The sequence below is a fragment of the Silurus meridionalis genome, chromosome 5 (assembly GCF_014805685.1).
Source record: "Silurus meridionalis isolate SWU-2019-XX chromosome 5, ASM1480568v1, whole genome shotgun sequence".
NCBI classification, from domain to species: Eukaryota; Metazoa; Chordata; class Actinopteri; order Siluriformes; family Siluridae; genus Silurus; species Silurus meridionalis.
In genome coordinates this window covers 11,550,290-11,573,198 of record NC_060888.1, presented here as the reverse complement: position 1 = coordinate 11,573,198, position 22,909 = coordinate 11,550,290, and the positions used below count along the sequence as shown (strand labels likewise).

General features: G+C 38.1%; 1 protein-coding gene across 8 annotated transcripts; it reads left to right on the top strand.

Moving 5' to 3' along the window:
* The first annotated feature begins 3,010 nt into the window (after positions 1-3,010).
* On the top strand, positions 3,011-22,558 carry st3gal5 (ST3 beta-galactoside alpha-2,3-sialyltransferase 5). 8 transcript variants are annotated; one of them, XM_046850410.1, is made up of 8 exons: positions 3,011-3,159; positions 3,381-3,460; positions 12,577-12,675; positions 13,682-13,802; positions 15,470-15,807; positions 16,870-17,056; positions 18,500-18,655; positions 22,104-22,557. In XM_046850410.1, exons 3-8 carry the CDS (start codon positions 12,596-12,598, stop codon positions 22,359-22,361), a joined length of 1,140 nt encoding a protein of 379 aa, XP_046706366.1. In that variant the 5' UTR covers positions 3,011-3,159; positions 3,381-3,460; positions 12,577-12,595; the 3' UTR covers positions 22,362-22,557. The 8 variants fall into 8 exon arrangements, with proteins under 8 accessions (XP_046706366.1, XP_046706369.1, XP_046706362.1 ...); XM_046850411.1 differs by lacking the exons at positions 3,011-3,159; positions 3,381-3,460 and adding exons at positions 9,225-9,351; positions 9,534-9,571; XM_046850409.1 differs by lacking the exons at positions 3,011-3,159; positions 3,381-3,460 and adding exons at positions 9,376-9,571; positions 12,045-12,244.
* Positions 22,559-22,909: the final 351 nt, after the last annotated feature.

Below are 22,909 nucleotides of genomic sequence, written 5' to 3'. Positions count from 1 at the left end.
TGAATGGTGGTGGAATGGATTGATATGAGTGATGAGTGTGTTAAGTGTTAAGTCCAGGAAAAGTGAATGACCTGCAGAGAGCTGGGACCAAAGTAACAAAGGCTACCTTTTTAACATACTACGCCGCTGGGGACTTAAATCCTGCAGTGCCAGACATGTCCCCCTGCTTAATCCAGTACATGTCCGGGCCCGTCTGAAGATTGCTAGAGAGCATTTGGATGATCCAGAAAAGGATTGGAAGAATATAATATGGTCAGATGAAACTAAAATAGAACTTTTTGGGAAAAACCCAACTTGTTGTGTTTGGAGAAGAAAGAATGCTGAGTTGCATCCAAAGAACTGAAGCATGGGGGTGGAAGCATCATGCTTTGGGCCTGTTTTTTTGCCAAGGAACCAGGACGACTGATCCGTGTAAAGGAAAGAATGAATGGGGCCATGTATCGTGAGATTTTGAGCGAAAACCTCCTTCCATCAGCAAGGGCATTGAAGATGAAACGTGGCTGGGTCTTTCAGCATGACAGTGATCCCAAACACACCTCCCGGGCAATGAAGGAGTGGCTTCGTAAGAAGCATTTCAAGGTCTAGCCAGTCTCCAGATCTCAACCCCATAGAAAATCTTTGGAGGTAGTTGAAAATCCATGTTGCCCAGCAACAGCCCCAAAACATCACTGCTCTAGAGGAGATCTGCATGAAGGAATGGGCCAAACTACCAGCAACAGTGTGTAAAAACCTTGTGGAGACTTACAGAAAACGTTTGATCTCTGTCATTGCCAACAAAAGGTATATAACAGAGTATTGAGATGAACTTTTGTTATTGACCAAATAGTTATTTTCCACCATAAGTTGCAAATAAATGACAGGCCTCTCTCATATTTTTAAGTGGGAGAACTTGCCCAATTGGTGACTGACTAAATACTTTTTTTTTGCCCCACTGTAACTAATAAGAACAAAGATGAATCGATTCAGTAATAAAGATATTGTTCATTTTTCATTCATGTTAGTTAATACATTGTCATGAATGTCGAATGTCTATAATTACAAGGATATATATTTATGCCATATCTGAAATCTGAAAAGTCTATACACCTGAGGTATGCTAACTTATGTATTTACATACGCTCTAAGCTGCTAAGATTGGGGAAGGCATTTTACCAACTCTCTCACGAGAGGATATCTGAGATATCTTTCCTGGTCCTGAGCAGGTTTTTGGATTTTGACTCCTAAGAAAGAGCAGGTAATTTACTTTAAACTCTTGCATTTTTTATATGTTTATCCTGTTAGTGAACATAGTTTTAGTACAGATTATGTATACGTATGTAAGTTGGTGTGATAAAAAAATAACACATATAAACACAAGTGACACAATCTGTGAATATATGATTTGATTAAAATATATATTTGTATTTTAAGGGCACTCTATTCCTGTTGAAGTCCAAGGTTCATCAGTAGATGACGAACATAATTAATGTTTAAAACAAGATGGCACTTCAAAGTTTTTAGAGTTACTCAGCCCAGAATATGTTCTCTTCACTGACATTGAACTACAACCTGTGAGATGCACATAGTTTATTGGAAAAAAGGGTAAATTACCCTTTAAAAAGCACTCTTTTCCAGGCTCATCTGAAATACAATGACAAACATGATAACAATTGCAAGAGCCTCTTTAGATGACTTGTCAAAGCAGGTAGTGGAATACTACCCTTTAATAAAAGAATGCAATCTTTCCTAAAATTATTATTTAGTGCTTATAAAAAATGAAAATGTCTTAGTTTTAAGCATGTTTGTCCAGTTTCAAGAAGATTTTAGAGACCACATTTCAGTTTAAATTTTCTAGTTTTAAAACAGTTTTTACAATTTTTTTTTTATTATTATTCAAATGGAACTAGGCATGAGTGTGAGTGCCTTCGTTTACTTAAATATTTATAGAAAAAAATGTATCGAGGCAACAGGACACTGTTGCCAACAAGCCCCTAAAGTGACTTTCAAATATCTGAAGTCCCATGAAGGCCAAACACCCTCCTTCCAAGAGAGTATATTATGAGAGAGAACCTTTATCAGTGGCATGTGACTATGATGCTGATTCCAGTGCATTAACAGTCAATCTGTGACCACCTTCAAAATCACACTGATGAAGCATGTATGTATATTAAAATTTACTTTGAAATGTACTAGTATTTGCAGTAATATTAACATAATGTTTAGTAATATTGTCCCGAAACACCATGCAACAGAAAACGGGAGTAAAACAAAGTGTCGTTTTATTGACCTATGAGATTCAAACAAAGGAAACTATGAATAGAGAGTGCAGGGAATAAAAAACTTAACTGGGGTGGGTGTAACGAGGAGCACAGGAGCAGTATGAGACCAGGTGATCTAGGGTAAGTGTAGCAAAGAAGCCAAAAAAAACTGCATTAACTTATTGTGGGAGAGCGTATGAATGCGGGAAGAGGGAACGCCACAACAGGTCAGGTGCAAAGGCTTCACAGCCACTTTTATTTGGGTTTTTTTTCCGTGTCTGTCTGCTTAGTGCCCCACGCAACACGTCTCTGGCACACGCGCGCGCGCGCACACACACACACACACACACACACACACACACACACACACGCACACACACATTCACGCTCGCCTCCTTAAATGCACCCTCCGATCACTGGAAAAGAGAGAATGATTATTAGGTCACATTAACTTCAGGTGAGGCAATCCCCTGCCTATCTGCTCCCGGCCCCGCGCTCCATTCACAAACTGACGCTCGGCCACGCCCCCGCTGCCACGCTCATCTATTAGACATGAAGTTCCTGCCCAGAAGAAATTTCATTGATTCTGATGTTTTGAGGAGCAAGACAGACCAACAAAAAATTTTACAGGCATACTCCTGCTTTAAAGAATTAGACCATGTGGGTACACTGAAGTGTAGATTGATGTAAAACATATCCCATATCCTTTGCCTAAATGAAGACATACAAGTTGATGAGTCTTTATAATAACATTAAATAATTAATATTCAGGCAATGGATAAACTGTGGAGAATCATTGAGCCAAACAATTGGCAATACATTTTTGAGGTGAAGGGCAGGTGGGAGACCTTCTACTCCATGGTAAAAAAAATTTGTGAAGTAATGCAGAAAGCCATGAAGCCTTCAAGGACATTAAATGGAGGTAAAGCTTTATTTCATTGATTGAATCTGTATAAATAAAGGATTCTCAACTTTTTTTTTAAAGCTCCAACCCTAAACAAACACCTAAACAAGCTAATCAGTGTCTTCAGGTCTTACTAGAAAGCTACAGTCTAGTGAGTTTGATTAAGGTTGGAGATAAACTCTGAGGCATCACACATGTACTTAAATTCTGTATTTTTATATTTGGTTTTCATCCCTCAGATAATCACAATACCTACATCTACCGGCACATATTTTCCAGTCCTGTCTTGCTGGTTGGTGAGGAGAACTGCATGATGGTTGTAGGTACCAGTTCTAACATTTCACAAATACTTGGTCCACGAGGGGCCTCTCTACCTCCTGGCCTATTACTATGCATTTCATCTCACATACCCAAATTGTATTGCAACACTCCTGTCTGTGTTGCAAACAGAATTTCTAAGAGATGCCATCCACAAGCAGGATGCAACCCCCTCGTACAAAAATGCCATTCATGAATGCAGAATGTTTGTTGACTAATTATTGTTTCTTAAATAGTGTCACTGTGAAATAGAAAAGATGTGTGGGACATACAGTATATGTAGCTTGTGACTTATGACATAGATGCACAGTGGCTGATACGAAATGTAGGGCATTAGTCCAAGAGGAGAATCCTGACACCTGAATATGCTTGAATTCTGCAACATATTATGGCAGGCTTGGATTGCATTGTTTGTTCAAAAAGAATACAAAATAATATATATATGCAGTGCTTCACACTATTAACACACTTGAAATTACTTTTTTTGAAAGCAACTTTGTTTAGGACCATGTCCTCATGGAGGTCATAACATTGTTGTCTATGTCACTATGTGGTCAGTAGCTGCTTGCAGCTATATTTAGGGGTCATGAGCCAAAGGTGCATAGACACTCACTGCATTTGATTGAAGAAAAAAAAAGAACCAAATGGCCAAAAGCTGTAAGCTGTGCTTGCGACACTGATTGAACATTGTATCGGGCCTTGACACCAGCTTGATAAACAACATAAACGGTTGTGCAAAAATATTTGGCATTTTAAAACTAGGGAGCATGACATGGCACTTGACATGACACTTTTAATCAGCTTGAGACAGCTTTTGCTATTTAGTTGGCTCCGTTTGGCAAATTTGCATTTCTGTTTTAATCTGATTTCTGACATAATGCTGAGTCATGTCAATGCAAAAAACCTGGGCCTTAGAATGATCAATATTAATACAGAAACACATTATAACAGAGCACTACATAACAGACAGTTATGCAGTGAGAATTAATGCCAAAACTAAAGCAAGAAACACAATGAACACAATTTCACAGATTTCCTTTCAAAGATCACAGATCTGTTTACAAATGTGAAATTAAGGCAAATTAGGGTTTTTTTTGTGTGCAAATTTTATGGGAATGAAATTTTAAAAGTATAAATGGTTTATGAAAAAAACTTATTTTTTTAAACTATTTAAAACAAATATTTTAAACTATTTTGCACACAAAATAGTCCTGTTTTTCCTGAAAAGCCCGTCTTGTAAATGTCCTTATAAATATATCTGTAGCCAAATGAATTTATTTTTTTCCTCTGTCAGCAATTGTGGATTTAAAAAACAGCAACTAAATCCACAAGAATATATTTGAGCTTCTGTAGTTTGCTAGTTTGCGAGCACCAACAAGTGTGCTCTCTGATCATCCAATCAAATGATGTGAAAAGCTGACACCATCAAATGCCTGTTAGATTATATAAGCATCTATGAAATAGAAATGCAAGAAATGCTATAAAATGATGATAATAGACTATTGGAAATAATTTAATACATATTCATAGACAAAAATATTTAAAAATGTACGTCAGTGATTCGTTTAGAGTTTTCTTCACAATTTGAGAAGACCCTAGGATTTTATTCACAAAATGGTGTATCTATGTACTTAATTGTAAATGGATTATTAATAATCACATAATGAAAAAATAATAACATGGCCACTATTAAACAAAGCACATTTCAGCAGGCACACCAGGGAAATATTGAGCAGTCATTATGCAATGTTGTTGAATGCTGTTAAGGTTAACCTGTTAACTTCATACTTTCTGATGCTATCTCAAAACAATCTTCCTCTTCTTCTTCTTCTTCTTTCGGCTTCTCCCATTAGGGGTCACCACAGTGGATCATCCGTCTCCATACCCCCCTGTCCTCTACATCTGCCTCTTTCAAACCAACTACCTGCATGTCTTCCCTCACCACATGCTTGGCCTTCTACTTTCCCTCCTTCCTGGCTGCTCCATTCTCAGCCTTCTCCTACCAATATAAACCGTGTCCCTCCTCTGCACATGTCCAAACCATCTCAATCTCGCCTCCCTTACCTTGTATGTGCTGTCCCTCTAATAAACTAATTTCTAATCTTGTCCATCCTCGTCACTCCCAACGAAAACCTTAACAACTTCAGCTCTGCTACCTCCAGCTCCGCCTCCTGTCTTTTACTCAATGCCACTGTCTCTAATCCATACATTATCGCAGGTCTCACCACAGTCCTATAAACTTTTCCTTTCATTCTTGCAGATACCCTTCTATCACAAATCACTTCTGTCACTCTTCTCCACCCACTCCACCCTGCCTGCACTCTTTTCTTAACTTCTCTAACACACTCTCCATTACTTTGCACTGTTGACCCCAGATACCTGAACTCCTCCACCTTCTCCACCTTTTCTCCCTGCAACCACACCACTCCACTGCCCTCCCTCTCATTTATGCACATGTACACTGTCTTACTTCTACTGATTTTTATTCCCCTTCTCTCCAGCGCATATCTCCACCTCTCAAGGCTCTTCTCAACCTGCTCACTACTCTCACCACAAATCACAATATCATCTGCAACATCATAGTCCAGGGAGACTCCTGTCTGACCTCGTCCGTCAACCTGTCTATCACCACTGCAAACAGGAAAGGGCTCAGGGCCGATCCTTGATGCAGTCCAACCTTCATACTGAACCAGTCTGTCGTTCCTACTGCACACTTCACTGCTGTCACACTGTCCTCATACATGTCCTGCACCACCCTCACATACAGTGAGGAAAATAAGTATTTGAACACCCTGCTATTTTGCAAGTTCTCCCACTTAGTATTATTTTTGGTAATACACTAAGACGTCATGGTTTGAAATCATGCATGACACGGAAGGTTCCCCTGCTTAAACCAGCACATGTCCAGGCACGTCTTAAGTTTGCCAATGACCATAATTCCACTAAACGTGTTTGGAGGAAGAAGAATGATGAGTACCATCCCAAGAACACCATCCCTACTGTGAAGCATGGGGGTGGTAGCATCATGCTTTGGGGGTGTTTTTCTGCACATGGGACAGGGCGACTGCACTGTATTAAGGAGAGGATGACCGGGGCCATGTATTGCGAGATTTTGGGGAACAACCTCCTTCCCTCAGTTAGAGCATTAAAGATGGGTCGAGGCTGGGTCTTCCAAATTGACAATGACCAGAAGCACACAGCCAGGATAACCAAGGAGTGGCTCTGTAAGAAGCATATCGAGGTTCTGGCGTGGTCTAGCCAGTCTCCAGACCTAAACCCAATAGAGAATCTTTGGAGGGAGCTTAAACTCCGTGTTTCTCAGCGACAGGCCAGAAACCTAACTGATCTAAAAAAGATCTGAGAGGAGTGGGCCAAAATCCCTCCTGCAGTGTGTGCAAACCTGGTGAAAAACTACAGGAAACGTTTGACCTCTGTAATTGCAAACAAAGGCTACTGTACCAAATATTAACATTGACTTTCTCAGGTGTTCAAATACTTATTTGGAGCTGTATCATACAAATAAATAGTTTAAAAATCATACATTGTGATTTCTGGATTTTTTTTTTAGATTATGTCTCTCACAGTGAACATGCACCTACGATGACAATTTCAGACCCCTCCATGATTTCTAAGTGGAAGAACTTGCAAAATAGCAGGGTGTTCAAATACTTATTTTCCTCACTGTACTTCTCTGACACACCTGACTATCTCATACAATACCACAACTCCTCTCTTGGCACTCTGTCGTACGCTTTCTCTAAATCCACAAATACAAAATGCAATTCCTTTTGTCCCTCTCTATACTTCTCCATCAACATCCTCAAAGCAAATAAGGCATCTGTGGTGCTCTTCCTTGGCATGAAACCATACTGTTGCTCACAGATGGTCACCTCTTCTCCTAGGCTGGCTTCCACTACTCTTTCCCATAACTTCATGGTGTGACTGATCAATTTAATTCCCTTGTAGTTACTGCAGGTCTGCAGTGCCTTTAAGCTTGTGCTTAAAGATTGATACCAGCACACTCCTTCTCCATTCCTCAGGCATCCTCTCACCTTCCAGAATCTTGTTACACAATCTGCTTTAAAAACTCCACTGCCATCTCTCCTAAACATCTCCACGCTTCTACTGGTATGTCATCTGGTCCAACTGACTTTCCACTCTTCATCCTCTTAATCGCTGCTCTCATTTCCTCCTTACTAATCCTATCCACATCCTGCTTCACCAACTCCACATCATCCAACCTTCTCTCCCTCTGATTTTCCCCATTCATCAGCTGCTCAAAATACTCCCTCCATCTTCTCAACACACTTTCCTCGCTAGTCAACACATTTCCATCTCCATCCTTTACTGCTCTAACCTGCAACACATCCTTCCCAGCTCGGTCCCTCTGCCTGGCCAATCGCCACATCCCTGTTTACCGGCTGCCGCATCTCCTTGTACTGCTGCCTACTTTTCTCGTCACTCTGATCCCACTTCTGTTTTGCCAACCTCTTTTACAGTCTCCAATCTCTTTCAGGTTGCATCTCCTGCATAGAACATTGTCCACCTGTGTGCACCTTCCTCCACTCTTATAGGTCACCTTATGATCATCCTTCTTCTTAAAATACGTATTCACCACTGCCATTTCCATCCTTTTAGCAAAATCTACCACCATCTGCCCTTCTACATTCCTATCCTTAAAACCATACCTACCCATCACCTCCTCATCACCTATGTTACCTTCACCTACATGCCCATTAAAGTCTGCCCCAATCACCAATCGTTCTTTCCTATCCATCTACCACTTCATCTAATTCACTCCAGAATTTTTCCTTCTCCTCCATTTCACAGCCGACTTGTGGAGCATAGGCACTGATGACACGCTCGTCATCAGAAACTCTCTGCACCTCCACTACACTCTTACTGTTCTCTTCCTTCAGAATCACCCCTACACCATTTCTCTTTCCATCAACACCATGATAGAACAATTTAAACCCACCTCCAATGTTCCTGGCCTTAATGCCTTTCCACTTGGTCTCCTGAACACACAACATATCTACCTTTCTCCTCTCCATCATATCAGCTACCTCTCTCCCTTTACCAGTCATATTACCAACATTTAAAGTACCAACCTGAACCTCCACTCTCCTACACTTCTCCTTTTCCTGCAGTCTCTGTAGACGTCTTCCTCCTCCTTTGGCCAACAGTAGCCCAATTTCCACCAGTACCCTGTTGGCTAACAATACCTGTGGCGGTTGTTGATAACCCGGGCCTCAACCGATCCAGTATGAAATTTTTATTTGTGATCTGCATATTCAATTTGGCATATGTTTAACGCTGGATGCCTTTCCTAACGCAACCCTCCCCATTTAAGAGTGCATAGTTGTATCTATATAATGAGTTTCACTTTTTGTATTGAATTATTAAAATAAATAAACTTTTTATTGATATTCTAATTTATTGATATGCACCTGTATGCAGGAAGTGCAGCTGTGCTTGCAGTGAAAGGAGAGTTGATGAATTGTGTTCATTGGGTTGCATGCTTTATCTGTGAAATGCACAGCCCACCAACGAGTTTTACAATGTGATTTTAAAGTAATCGATCTTCAGAATTGGTGGATAATTGTACCAAAGCGGCACAAATTGAATCAAAATTACATTTCGTTTTCGCGGACGTTAAGACCCACTAATATCAGTTTATCGTTATCTAAACCATGCTCACAAGGAACGATTTTTATTTTGTAGACTAACAAAGCTTTTGTTTTGAAATGGTGTGACGACCGGAAGACAGACTCTTCGATTTAGAACGTACAAAATAAAACAGAAATATCGGATTAGAGTTCACATTGTTCCGATGCAAATCAATAAAAAGTTAAGGGAAAGACGACAGGCTTTTTGGAAATGTCCTATACAGTAGGTTCAGTTTTATATAAATATATATATATATATATATAAAAAATCTACAGAAGTGTTAAAGCTTTTGCGTTAGCCTTAAATCGGTTAACAAAAATATAGAAGTGGCAGCGAGAAGCTCCACAAACTTTATGGGAAATTGTGAGAAATACACAATATAATACCGTATAGTTCTGGTTCAGGTGTTTCAGAGGGCGTGAAGAAGACGGCGGGTCGCAAGGTACATACACACTGCTCTGTTCGGAGTATAGGAATAAAACTGAATGGGAACCGTTATCTATCGAATTTACCCAGTGCTAATTTACCCAGTACACGCTGACCTTTTCGATACGGACTATACTATGTTGGATGTTGTGTTGTTTGGGACATGTTTACTATAAGACTGTGGGGAAATAACACGGACATCTTCTGTCGATGTAAATTTGTTGCGCCCGTTTGTATGTATGTATGTATGGATGTGTGTGTGTGTGTGTGTGCGTGCGTCTTCGTCTCTTAAACGACGCACGTTTTAACACCAGCTGAAGCAGCGTGTAGCATCTTATTTTAAAATAAGTCTGGAGGATCCTGTGTGTCCCAGAAGAATCCCGTGGAAAAGATGTTCCCGTCTTAGATTATTGGCCTGCTTCAAGCTCAGCAGAACTACAGCACAGTGCAAAGGTTTTAGGCACTTGTAGAAAAATGCTGTAAAGTGAAACTCCTTAAAGTAAATGAACAGATTAAAAAATCCAAATTAAATTAATATTTGGTTTTGAGCACCCATTGGCTTTCAGTTCTTTCTTCTGCACACACTGTACACCAGTGGCGGGACGTGCATTTGGTACCTAGGCCTTAAGTGGGAATTTACCCAACTTAATCCACCTCTTAATACAACCACTATCACGTCGCAATTATAGAAACTATTAATACTATACAAAAACGCAATATAACAACACGTGGCATTACAGAGAGAGAGGCATTTCACATATGGAGGATGAATACCATTTTAATAAAGCAAGAAACTCAGTTAAGACTCCAAACCTCTACACTACAGCCGCAACTGTGCACCTACATCATCTGGAGCAGCTCAGAATCAGTATTTGTCTATAACATGACAAAAACATTAAAAATGTAAATAAAATACAACCTACTCACCAGAGATGCAGACTCATAATTTGCACCGTTACTCAGAGGCTGTAATCCAGTGGTACCGCTCGTATTCACTGGTCTGGTAGTGGTGAACAAACCCTTTCCCCGGCTGAGACAACTAGCTAGCTTCGGGATTGGCCGGCCTCGTCTCATGATGTCTAGCTTTTCTTGAAAATGTATAGTTAAGTTTGTCCACGACCAAATCAATTTCTCTTCCTCTGTAGGCATAAAAAAAAGTCTAACTCTGATGTATTAATGTATGCAGAGCGCTACACACTTGTGGTGCCCCAGTCAAACTTGGCTGTATCAGTTTCCCTCTGACCAACCAATCAGAGGACGGAAAAATGCTTACACTATTCTAGGCCAGCTAGCTGGCCCTGTGAGGCAAATATGAAATCTGATTGGTTAAAGAAACAGACCAGTTGCTAATATTCTCTATGGCCAAAAGAGTCAGCAGTATTAACTTTGCAGGCCCTGGGCACATGGCAACACATAGAGGCTGAAATCTGATTGGACAAAAAATCTAACATCCACATACACATACTGGAAGCAGCGCAGCCAAGAGAAACGCTATGAAATGAAGAAAATAAACTGTTGGAAATAAATTAATAAAATTTCTTGGAACAAATATTAGAATTTAGGTTGCAATTGTAGGTCAACGCTTCTGATAGAGTTTAGGCCAGCAGAGAAGGCTTTGCTGGCCCTGACCACCCACCACTGCTGTACACTTGAACAAAGTCATGGATTTTGTAGGATCAGTCATGTGTATGATTAAAAATTGTACCAAGTATGTGCTAATAATGATCACTTTCAAATATAGGTTGAAACACAGTCAATACATGTGCTAAGGAACAGCCAAACTCTGCTACTAACTATTTACTGTCTGGAGAATTCTGTAGAAATAAGGCTAAACAACTTAACCATGCACAAAAACATAGGAACTGGATGCAGATTAATGGTGTCCTCAATGCTGAAAATTACAGGCAGATATGTATCCATCATGCAGTACCATCAGGAAGGCATCTGATTAGCCCCATATTTATTCTGCAGATGGACAATGACCCCAAATGTACATCCAATTTCATTAAGAACTATCTTGAGCATGGAGACAAGCAAGGATGTGAAATATGTTCAGTGTAGAGAAAAACAAGGAGTCCTGGAAGTAATAGTTTGGCCCTCACAGAGTTTTGATCTCAACATTATCGAGTCTGTCTGGGATTATATGAAAAAAAAGAAGAGATCCACAGAAGATCTCTGGTTAGTTCTTTAAGGTGTTTGGAACAACCTCCCTGCCAAGTTCCTTTTTTACAGGCAAAGGGTGGTCACACTAAATATTGATTTGATTTGGATTTTTCTTCTGTTTGTTCAATTTCGATATTGTTAACTGAAAAAAAAAAACTATTAACACTTCTAATGCTGAAAGCACTCTTACTTTCACACCTGCCTAAAACATTTGCACAGTAGTGTATTGCTGTGGTAAATTATCTGCAACAGCTAAAAATTGTGAATATCCTTTTACACACACACGTTTAAAAACCCGAAAATCCTATTTTTTTTTTTTTTTGCAGGTTGAACCCAACTATTACCAAAACTGTTCTAATTAAAGGGCCAATGGTTTCTATTTATTGAAAGCAAGATCTCCACTAGTGTTTTCCCTTGAATGTATCCACAAGGATCCTGCCAAGACAGATCATTCCAAAGGTCGCAAAGCACATCAGGATTTCAGGGCATTGATTTCAGACCTCTTTTGCGTCATGCTGTAGACTGTGTAAGAAAGGATTCCTATTCAGTTGTATTTCCACGCTTTACCACTAGAGGCAGACAAACAGTTTACCAAGCATGACAATTTACCTATGACATCACAGTGCACCGTTCTCCATCAAGAGTATAAAAGGCCAGAACAGCGAGCAGCAGTCAGCATTAACCAGTGGCTGTTCGACATTGTGCAATCTGTCATTCAGCAGTCGCCTTTCAGCATACATTCAGCATCACGCAACCTACCGAACAGCAGCTAACAGAAGACAGCAAGAATCACCTCATATATGATTAATTCTCTATCCAGTTAAGTTGAGTGTTCTGAATCCTGTACCGTGTTTTTAGTGACACGCTGACTAAGACCATGAGCATTGGGGGGACCAAGCTTCAGTTGGTCACTGGCCAGATGAAGAAATCAGTGCCAGTATGTCGTTTGCTTTCAGGGTAAGCAGTGTAGAAACCTTAATGACTTTTACATCACATGCTGACCTAGGGCAATACACGCAGCAGAGAAAACAGAATAACAAATGTATAAGAAAAGAAATAACTGCTTATAGTATAAATAACAGCTTATAGTAGGCTTGTTGGCTTGCCGAAACCTTTTTAGGCATAAAGATATAAATATTAGTAAATATTTTAACTGCACTAAAAAAATACTTACATATCATCATAATATAATATTTAAAATATATGTTTAATGAATATTAAAGTTTACAAACACTACAAAGATTTTGATGAGTAAAACATTTTCATATTTTTAAGTGCTTATAAGTCCATAATGCGCTTTTCAACATTTTACTATCATGTAGAAAATAAATCACATTTAACTGACATTAAAAGTTGTAAAATGTAAATATTGGAGATAAAAAATTAATCTAATCTATTAATTTTAATTTTTTTGTTTTATCTTGATCAAAACAATTCCCAGTATTCCTTTGGGAGGTGGTAGTGGGGTTCTGTCATGTGGTGAAAAAATTTTAGGATGCTGCGATATATGATGTGATAAATCAGAATAAATCACGTGCAATATAAAATGCTTCTATTTATTTAGAAGTTTTCCAGTTTGTGAATCACTATTCTAATCTCCTGGTGCTGTAGTCTAATTGTGCAGCATGGCAAAGTATTTCAGCTGACTATTAGTAGAAACTAACTGTCTGTGTATAGCGGTGTATTCATGCTAAGGGTGGATTCTTTTTATATTCAGTGAAAATAAAGTTTAACTTAGTTTAATTAATTAAATAAAGTTTATTTTAGCTGTACATTTATTTATTTGTTTGGTCAAAGTAAATCTTCATCCTATTACATTACCTAATTTAAACTCAGAAAAAAAAGTTCTTTTAAAAAAAAAAAAAAGAGCCATGTTGTGGTACATGAAAAGAAATGTAGATAAATTTGATAAACCTGTTCATCAAAATTTAACAGATGCTTTTTTTTTCACGTTTTTTTCCAGGAGGAGGATTATTGTACCACTTTTGGTTTTGGGCTTGATTTTAGCTGGCATAAAAAAAACTCCTATATTCAATACTAATACAAAACCTGTCATGGTTTATGTAGATCCCCATCATCGAGAGGTAATATATTACTTCTTTATTATATTTCCTTTTTTGTGACTTGTGTGATGAGATAAATAGAGATAAATAGGAAATTACATGTTAGAGTTTATGTATGCAACAAAAGGGGTATTCTTTCATGTAATAAACATAGCGAAGCAGTTCCAACATGAGAAGGAAGATAAGGGTTTTAAGAATAATTTGAATTTGAATTTGAAACTGGTTCAGACCAGAGCTGATGTCTACTTTTGTCTACTTTTATGGCTCTAAGATTTTTGAAAGAAACTCTGTTTTACACCCCCAATTATTTTTATCCTGCAGGTCTCACTGTAGAGCAACACTTCAACTATTTAGCTACAAGATTAGTGGTTGGTTAGCAAATGTATTGTTTAGATAGTGGGGACATAGAACAGTTGGTGGAACCTGATAACTGCCAAAATTTCTCCAGAATGGGCCACTGTTCAAATAGTGAAACAGTGAACTGCCAAAGTATTTGACGATTAATCAGATTGACATTTAACAAAAAAAAAAAAAAAAAATATATATATATATATATATATATATATATATATATATATATATATATATATATGACTTTGGCTCAAATTCCTTTGTATTATTAGCATATAAAAAATTAAGCTAAAAGCAAAGACTGTAAAAACATTCAACAGGGACCACTGAAAGACTCACAGACAGGCTGGAACAAGACTCTCTGGTCTGATGAAACCAAGTTTAAAAAGCTTGCCCTCATTTCTAAAGATTATGTTTGGAGAAAATCAAGCAAATACATGAGAAGCTCACAGCCAAGAAAAAAACAGGAGTGGCTTATTGACAACTCTGTTAATGTCCTAGAGTGGCCCAGATAGAGCCCTGACTTAAACCCTATTGAACATATCTGGAGAGACCTGCACCTAATTCAGGTGTGCAAATCTTGTTGCATCATACCCAAAAAAGACTTGAGGCTGTAATTGTTGCCAAAGATGCTTCAGCTCTGTACTGAGCAAAGGGTCTGAATAGTTATGTACATGTGAGATTTCATGTTTTTTTTATAAAAAAGAAATTTAGACATCTATAGAATTCTGTTTGTTTTTTTTGGCATTATGGGATCCTGAGTGTAAATTATCTAAGGAAAAAAACAATTTGAATAATTATAGTATCAGGCTACAACATAACAAAATTGAAAAAGTGAAGAGGGTCTGAATGCATCGTATAGAATATTAATTATATATTATAATAAATATTAATTGGATTTTATATCATCTATATCGTAGAGCAGCTGTGTAACATCCAGAGGGAGAAGTTATATAGTTTGTTTACCGCAGGCAGAAATTATCTCCTGTGTCACTCTGTGGTGCATCGTAAGATAATACAGAAAGTTGTGGCTTGGGACAGAAGATATCATTCACAATGATGTCTGAAACATCCGAATAAGGGGGAAACGTGAGATTTCTGTTCTTGACTGTTGGTGCCAGATGGGCTGGTTATTGCAGGTTAAGCTGAGTATTTTAGAAACTGATGATTTTATTAGGAATTTTTTTACAGTATTTAGGACTGAGAGAATTTGTGGGTCAAAACAGCTTATTTTTTAAAAAAAGGTCAAAGTAAATAATCCCTTATTGGTTCTGGCACAGTAATGTGTGTGTGTGTGTGTGTGTGTGTGTGTGTGTGTCTCTCTCCCCTTTTTATAGCGTGTCCATTCCTTTGTCAGAAATGTGTTAGCCAGAGAATGCAGACCATCTTTTACAAGAAGGAAGATGGAGCAAATGTATATTAATTCAGTGCCTGTGGCAGAGCCCTTCTTACAAAAAAACAGCAATTTAGCAGAACAAATATTTGAGTATTCACCACCATTTGGTTTTCGGAACCTGCAACACAAGCTAAAAAAAGTCCTGGATCTCATACCCATTTCATTGCCAGAGAATACTCGAGGGCATGAGTGCCGTCGATGTGTTGTGGTTGGCAATGGAGGAATACTTAGAGGACTGGAGATTGGACCTCTCCTGGACCAGTTCAATGTAATCATAAGGTAAACCAAATTTAATTGACAAATAAATGTATTTTTGTTCCAAATGACCATAGTAAAGCTTTTTAATAAATGTATGCATAGTTTTAGCTATTCTTGGGCACTTTATATAATATTAAGGTGCTTTGGGTTAAAGAAGCTGAGCTTAAGCAGGAGAGTATACACCCACCAGGCATAACATTATGACCACTGACAGGTGAAGTAAATAACACTGATTATGTCTTCATTATGGCATCTGTTAGTGGGTGGGATATATTAGGCAGCAAGTAAACATTTTGTCCTCAAAGTTAATGTGTTATAAGCAGGACAAATGGGCAAGCGTGAGGATTTGAGCGAGTTTGGGGGCCAAATTGTGATGGCTAGACGACTGGGTCAGAGTTGCTGGTTGCATCCTGTTAGAGAACCTATGAGCTGTGACTGCTATGAAGCTTTGTGACCAGTATGGTTAGTGGATAGTGCAGTATGGTTCTCTTCAGAATGTCTTGTTAGTTTTTATTTCATTTTGCCATTTTTATTATTTGCAACAGTAGTCATAGGAATATCAGGCTGCTTGAAGATGTCCTTATAGCCTTTACTTTTAAAATGATTATCTATTTAGCACAAACAACTCCATGCTTTCACTGGTCCATGTTCAGTGTGGTGTACACAAAGATGCCAATGAGAGTTCACAATGAGTGATTACCTCTCTAAATTTAAATAGATTGAATGAACCAATGAATGATTTAATAAAAGATTGAAGATGTGTGATGCTAACAAAATAATACTATTAGTTTGAAGCATCACTATAATTATTTAAATTTCCAGGGTACCAACAAATATGTCCATGCACTTTTCATTTGTTTTATTATTTAAGGTAAAAAAAAGTTTTTTTATTAAATATGGAATAAACAGCAGTAGAAGCCAAATACTGTAGTTATTTTTGTTTTCAGTTATTAAAGTTGTATGAGAAAAATTGTATGTTATTTTTTCATAGAGGGGAAAAAAAAATTTATAGATTCTAGAATTCTGTATTGGTTTTGCATTTGGATGCTGAAAATGTTTAATATATGCTTTCCCATTTTGTAGACTTAATAGTGGCCCAGTGAGAGACTTCAGTAGAGATGTGGGAAACCGCACAACTATCAGGATGAGTTATCCTGAAGGCAGCCCAAAAATATGGGAAGATGTGGACCCCCAGCTTCACTTTGTAGCTGTTATTTACAAATCTGTTGATTTCAACTGGCTTTATGCAATGGTCTCAAGAACAACAATAGTAAGTTGCATAACAGTTTTTCTATATACCTTTCTCTATACAGTCCTGTTCTGCAATAAATGATGCTATGATACACCAATATATAAATACATACATAGGAAAAAATGGCCATACAGCAGGACATTTCCAGTTGATTACAATTTTGTAAAGGCATTTCACATACTGTATGCCAAGAGAAACTAAGACAAGGCATATAAAATAACTATGGATATACAAATACATATGCCGATGATCGAGACAAACGAAAACCAATATGGCGGCAATATAATAACGTGCTTGAAATTTCTTTATGTACATGATGTGCGTTATTAAATAAGAATGTGCATGCACGTGTTTTTGGAGGTTTTTTTTACACAACAGCGTTGCCGCGATTTGATTGATTGGTCATGCGGATCGAGATAACCTGTAATGCGGATAAGGAGGCGGAAGCCGAAGTAAACGCAAAAAAGTTTATTGAGAATACTCAGGAGATAATCGACCAATACTTGTAGCGAAGCAGTAATATCCAGTGGTGTGCTCCGGGAGCGCGGTCCACGAAGTTCTGTGAAAGCGGAGACAGTTTGTGTAGAGAATCCACGGATCCGCGCTATGGAAAGCGCAGCGCTGGGTAGCAACGGATAAACGTGGTGCAGACAGCGTGAACATGGAAAACAGCAGGATCGGGGTAATCCGGGGTGCCGTTGAGAGAATGCGGAGTCCGAGAAGAAGGGTACGTAGCGAGATACGTATACGTGATTACACAGACCGCCATGAACTAACACATACGATCATGCACAAACAATAACGGACCGCGAGTGTGTGGAGGTGAGGGGCTTAAATATGAGTGAATGAGAGTCTGGTGTGTGTAATCAGCATGACTGAGACGAGTTTGCCCGCACGGGAGAAGAAGCAGGGTGCTTCGGGGAATGCCGCCACCGAAGGATTCCTGACATAACCGACGTTAAGTGGCAAATTTGCCCCCCCTTGTGCTCGACATATTAGGGTTCGGCGACATAAAAAAATCGACATAACCGATAAAAGACAAAGCGAGAATTTGGCGGTTCCACTTCAAAAACGTCGACTTAATAGGGTTGGCGAGTTAACCGAGGTCGAGATAAGTGGGTTCAACTGTAAATAAAATAATTATTTATCAATTTAGCATACACACATTTCCATGTAAAATAAATTATCTTTAATGTGCAAAAGTGACTAAATGTAAATTGCTAGTGTAATGCTTATATTATCCTAATTCATTTTCAAGCAGGACAGCATATTGCTAGGTTACTGTGACTACCTCACCTTTTCTTCCCAAAACTTCTAATATCCGGTTTTAAAACGGCATTTGTTGGCTCAACCTCCATTTCCTAGACCAAAATATTATAATAAATGACAACAAAATAATTACCAAAGTGTACATTAAGAATTTGCAGTTAGTTATTCTGAAATATTTTGTTCTTTTTTTAGTCACTCTGGGACAAGCTGTTTTTCTGGCAGAAGGTACCTAATAGCATTCCAGTAGATCCTTCAAAGTTTCTTATTCTGAATCCTGAGATCATCAGGGAGACAGCTTTGAATCTCCAATACCCAATTCCAAAACCTCGATACTGGGGCTGGGATCAGGTACGTGTCCCTTTTATTTGTTCAGAAATATTATGCCTTCTCATGTCTCAAGTTCTAGTTGTAAGAGCGTTTAAAGGATTTATAACTTGTGATTATTTGCTACTTAATCGCACATTTCAATCTGTTCTAAATGTACCTTAAATAAATTATTTTCAAGTTTTCAATACTCTAATTAACATGGGCATAGACAAATATGGATATATATTAGGGGTGTAACATGTATTCATCCCGGTTCGTCACGGTACTCCGATGATGAATACACTCAGCCACAGGTGCACAGAAGGGGGCACGTGTGATAATGCAATGCTAACAACAGGAAAAAGCAGGAATGGCAACTTCAGACAACACACAAGAGCTCAAAGCTCCCGTCAGCTTGTTTTAAATCCATAGTGTGGAAACGTTTTGGGTTTCCTGTGAAGTACGGTGGTAAAGGAGAGCGAGTCGTACATAGGACGATAACGGTGTGTCGGTTTTGTAAGGCAGCTGTACAGTACGTGAGTGGAAAATGACCAATATGCTAATGCATATCAGACGACATTATCCAGAAGTGTCAGTCACCTGAGTTAGGCGGAAAAATACTACAGTAGTGCAACAACTAATCCCTGCAGCTTTTAAGCAGTCAGGCAATTGGCATATACATTTAATCTGCAATGCGCCCATATACAGTAGTAGAGGATCCCAGCTAGAAGTATTTATTAAATGTACTCGAGCAACGTTACACTGTAAAATCTTAAAATCTTAAATTTTATGCACATTTAATGTTTTTCTGTTATTTTAGGAAAGGGTTAGGCTTAACCTTTGAAAGTTTAATAGTATAGTATATATATAATAGTAATAGTATAGTGTGTGTGTATATGTGTGTATATACAGGGAGTGCAGAATTATTAGGCAAGTTGTATTTTTGAGGATTAATTTTATTTGAGGATTTAATTTGAACAACAACCATGTTCTCAATGAACACAAAAAACTCATTAATATCAAAGCTGAATATTTTTGGAAGTAGTTTTTAGTTTTAGCTATTTTAGGGGGATATCTGTGTGTGCAGGTGACTATTACTGTGCATAATTATTAGGCAACTTAACAAAAAACAAATTCATACCCATTTCAATTATTTATTTTTACCAGTGAAACCAATATAACATCTCAACATTCACAAATATACATTTCTGACATTCAAAACCAAACAAAAACAAATCAGTGACCAATATAGCCACCTTTCTTTGCAAGGACACTCAAAAGCCTGCCATCCATGGATTCTGTCAGTGTTTTGATCTGTTCACCATCAACATTGCGTGCAGCAGCAACCACAACCTCCCAGACACTGTTCAGAGAGGTGTACTGTTTTCCCTCCTTGTAAATCGCACATTTGATGATGGACCACAGGTTCTCAATGGGGTTCAGATCAGGTGAACAAGGAGGCCATATCATTAGATTTTCTTCTTTTATACCCTTTCTTGCCAGCCACGCTGTGGAGTACTTGGGCGTGTGTGATGGAGCATTGTCCTGCATGAAAATCATGTTTTTCTTGAAGGATGCAGACTTCTTCCTGTACCACTGCTTGAAGAAGGTGTCTTCCAGAAACTGGCAGTAGGACTGGGAGTTCAGCTTGACTCCATCCTCAACCCGAAAAGGCCCCACAAGCTCATCTTTGATGATACCAGCCCAAACCAGTACTCCACCTCCACCTTGCTGGCGTCTGAGTCGGACTGGAGCTCTCTGCCCTTTACCAATCCAGCCACGGGCCCATCCATCTGGCCCATCAAGACTCACTCTCATTTCATCAGTCCATAAAACCTTAGAAAAATCAGTCTTGAGATATTTCTTGGCCCAGTCTTGACGTTTCAGCTTGTGTGTCTTGTTCAGTGGTGGTCGACTTTCTGCCTTTCTTACCTTGGCCATGTCTCTGAGTATTGCACACCTTGTGCTTTTGGGCACTCAGTGATGTTGCAGCTCTGAAATATGGCCAAACTGGTGGCAAGTGGCATCTTGGCAGCTGCACGCTTGACTTTTCTCAGTTCACGGGCAGTTATTTTGCGCCTTGGTTTTCCACACGCTTCTTGCGACCCTGTCGACTATTTTGAATGAAACGCTTGATTGTTCGATGATCACGCTTCAGAAGCTTGGCTATTTTAAGACTGCTGCATCCCTCTGCAATATATCTCACTATTTTTGACTTTTCTGAGCCTGTCAAGTCCTTCTTTTGACCCATTTTGCCAAAGGAAAGGAAGTTGCCTAATAATTATGCACACCTGATATAGGGTGTTGATGTCATTAGACCACACCCCTTCTCATTACAGAGATGCACATCACCTAATATGCTTAATTGGTAGTAGGCTTTCCAGCCTATACAGCTTGGAGTAAGACAACATGCATAACGAGGATGATGTGGTCAAAATACTCATTTGCCTAATAATTCTGCACTCCCTGTATATATATACTATTGTTGGCAGCTATTTAGATAATAATGGCTCTATGAGTTATTTTCAGAGTAGATTCTATCTTTTATGGTGTAACAGATCTATATATCCTTATATATTCATCTTTTGATTTCAAACCCAACTGTTTTCAGTTTACAGCAGTGTAGTATTTGTGACCTAAAACCATATAAATATTCTTGCATTAACTTCCCAATTGAGTGGGAAGTGTTTTGTTATAGGAATATACTCAACAAAAGGGTGTTGAGATAGGGCTTGATGTGAAGCAATGTACCATGGTTTACACTTGATGCATAAAACTTCAAACATTTATTACTGTGATCAGAATTGTTTGCACACTTCGAACAATTGAATGGTTAAATGTGACCTTCATTTGATGGCATTTCGGACCTAAAACATGCCTGTCCATGTGGTTTTCCAACTAAAGAAAAATGTTTTGCAGTTCATGCACACTGATGTTGAACATACTGGCAAGCTCTTTCACCTTAGCTTGTTTGGAAGTGAAGTTCAGTAAAATATTATAAACAAAAAACGTCTTCAGTATTTTTAGGCAGGACACATATGGTGGTTGTCTTAACGTGCACATTTAGTCTTAGGAATAAGTTGACATCTGCTAACAGATCAGCACAAATACATCCACTGCTGAAAGCTTGCTTTCCCAAGGTAATGGAAGCTAAGGGAACTTTCCAGCCAGCTTATTTTTCTGTGCTTCAAACTGTACATAGAACTTATTTAGTGAATTTGTAAGTGGGGAAATTTATTGAACTATAATGTATTTTATAATGGGCACATTAGCTGTAAGATGTCTAATATGCTCAGATCAAATGTGTAGGCTTTGCATTTATTAGAAAAATGTTTTTGATAATGTTTTAAGGGTTATGCTTTTCATACATTCAGAGAAACACATTAGTCAATAAACACAGAGAAAACATTGATGCCTCATGTCTTTTTAAGGAATTGTTGGTGTACTAATAAGATCCCTATTTTTTCTCGTGAACTGTTTTTGTGTCTAGAACATTCCAACTTTAGGAGTATCCGCTGTTAACCTGGCAACCTATTTGTGTGATGAAGTCAGTCTAGCAGGCTTTGGCTACAACCTTAGCCAAAAGGAGACACCACTGCACTACTATGACAACCTACCCATGTCTGCAATGCTGAAGCAACACATGCACAACGTAGACCAAGAGACAGTTTTTCTCCAGAGACTGGTTGCAAATGGCAGCATTTTGGACCTTACAGGGGGGGTACATTGTAGTTTCTGTTCAAAATAATTCTCTACGCTATTGTTTTAAATATTTTGATGACTAAAAGTCAGGACTCAGTATTTTCATTGTATTTGTTACATGTTACATTTTGCATAGTATTTTACATACACATCATACACAGCTGTCAAAGTTCATTATGATACACTAATGGCAACAGTATGTGTGTGTGTATATATATATATATATATATATATATATATATATATATATATATATATATATATATATATATATAAAATATTTGTTTTAATTTAATTTGTTTTAATTTATTTTACACTGCTATATTAATCCTCATCTTTATACACACACACACACGCACACACTCAGAATTTTTAATAAACCCAATACATCTAGATTGTTTTTTTGTTTTTTTTTTATAAGGTTTTTAACATTTTAATACTATACTGCTAAAACTTATTTATCAAATGTATCTAGTGTGTTTACTCCTATATCATAGTGTCCAGTAATATCAAGATATATATATATATATATATATATATATATATATATATATATATATATACACAAACCCGATTCCGAAAAAGTTGGGACAC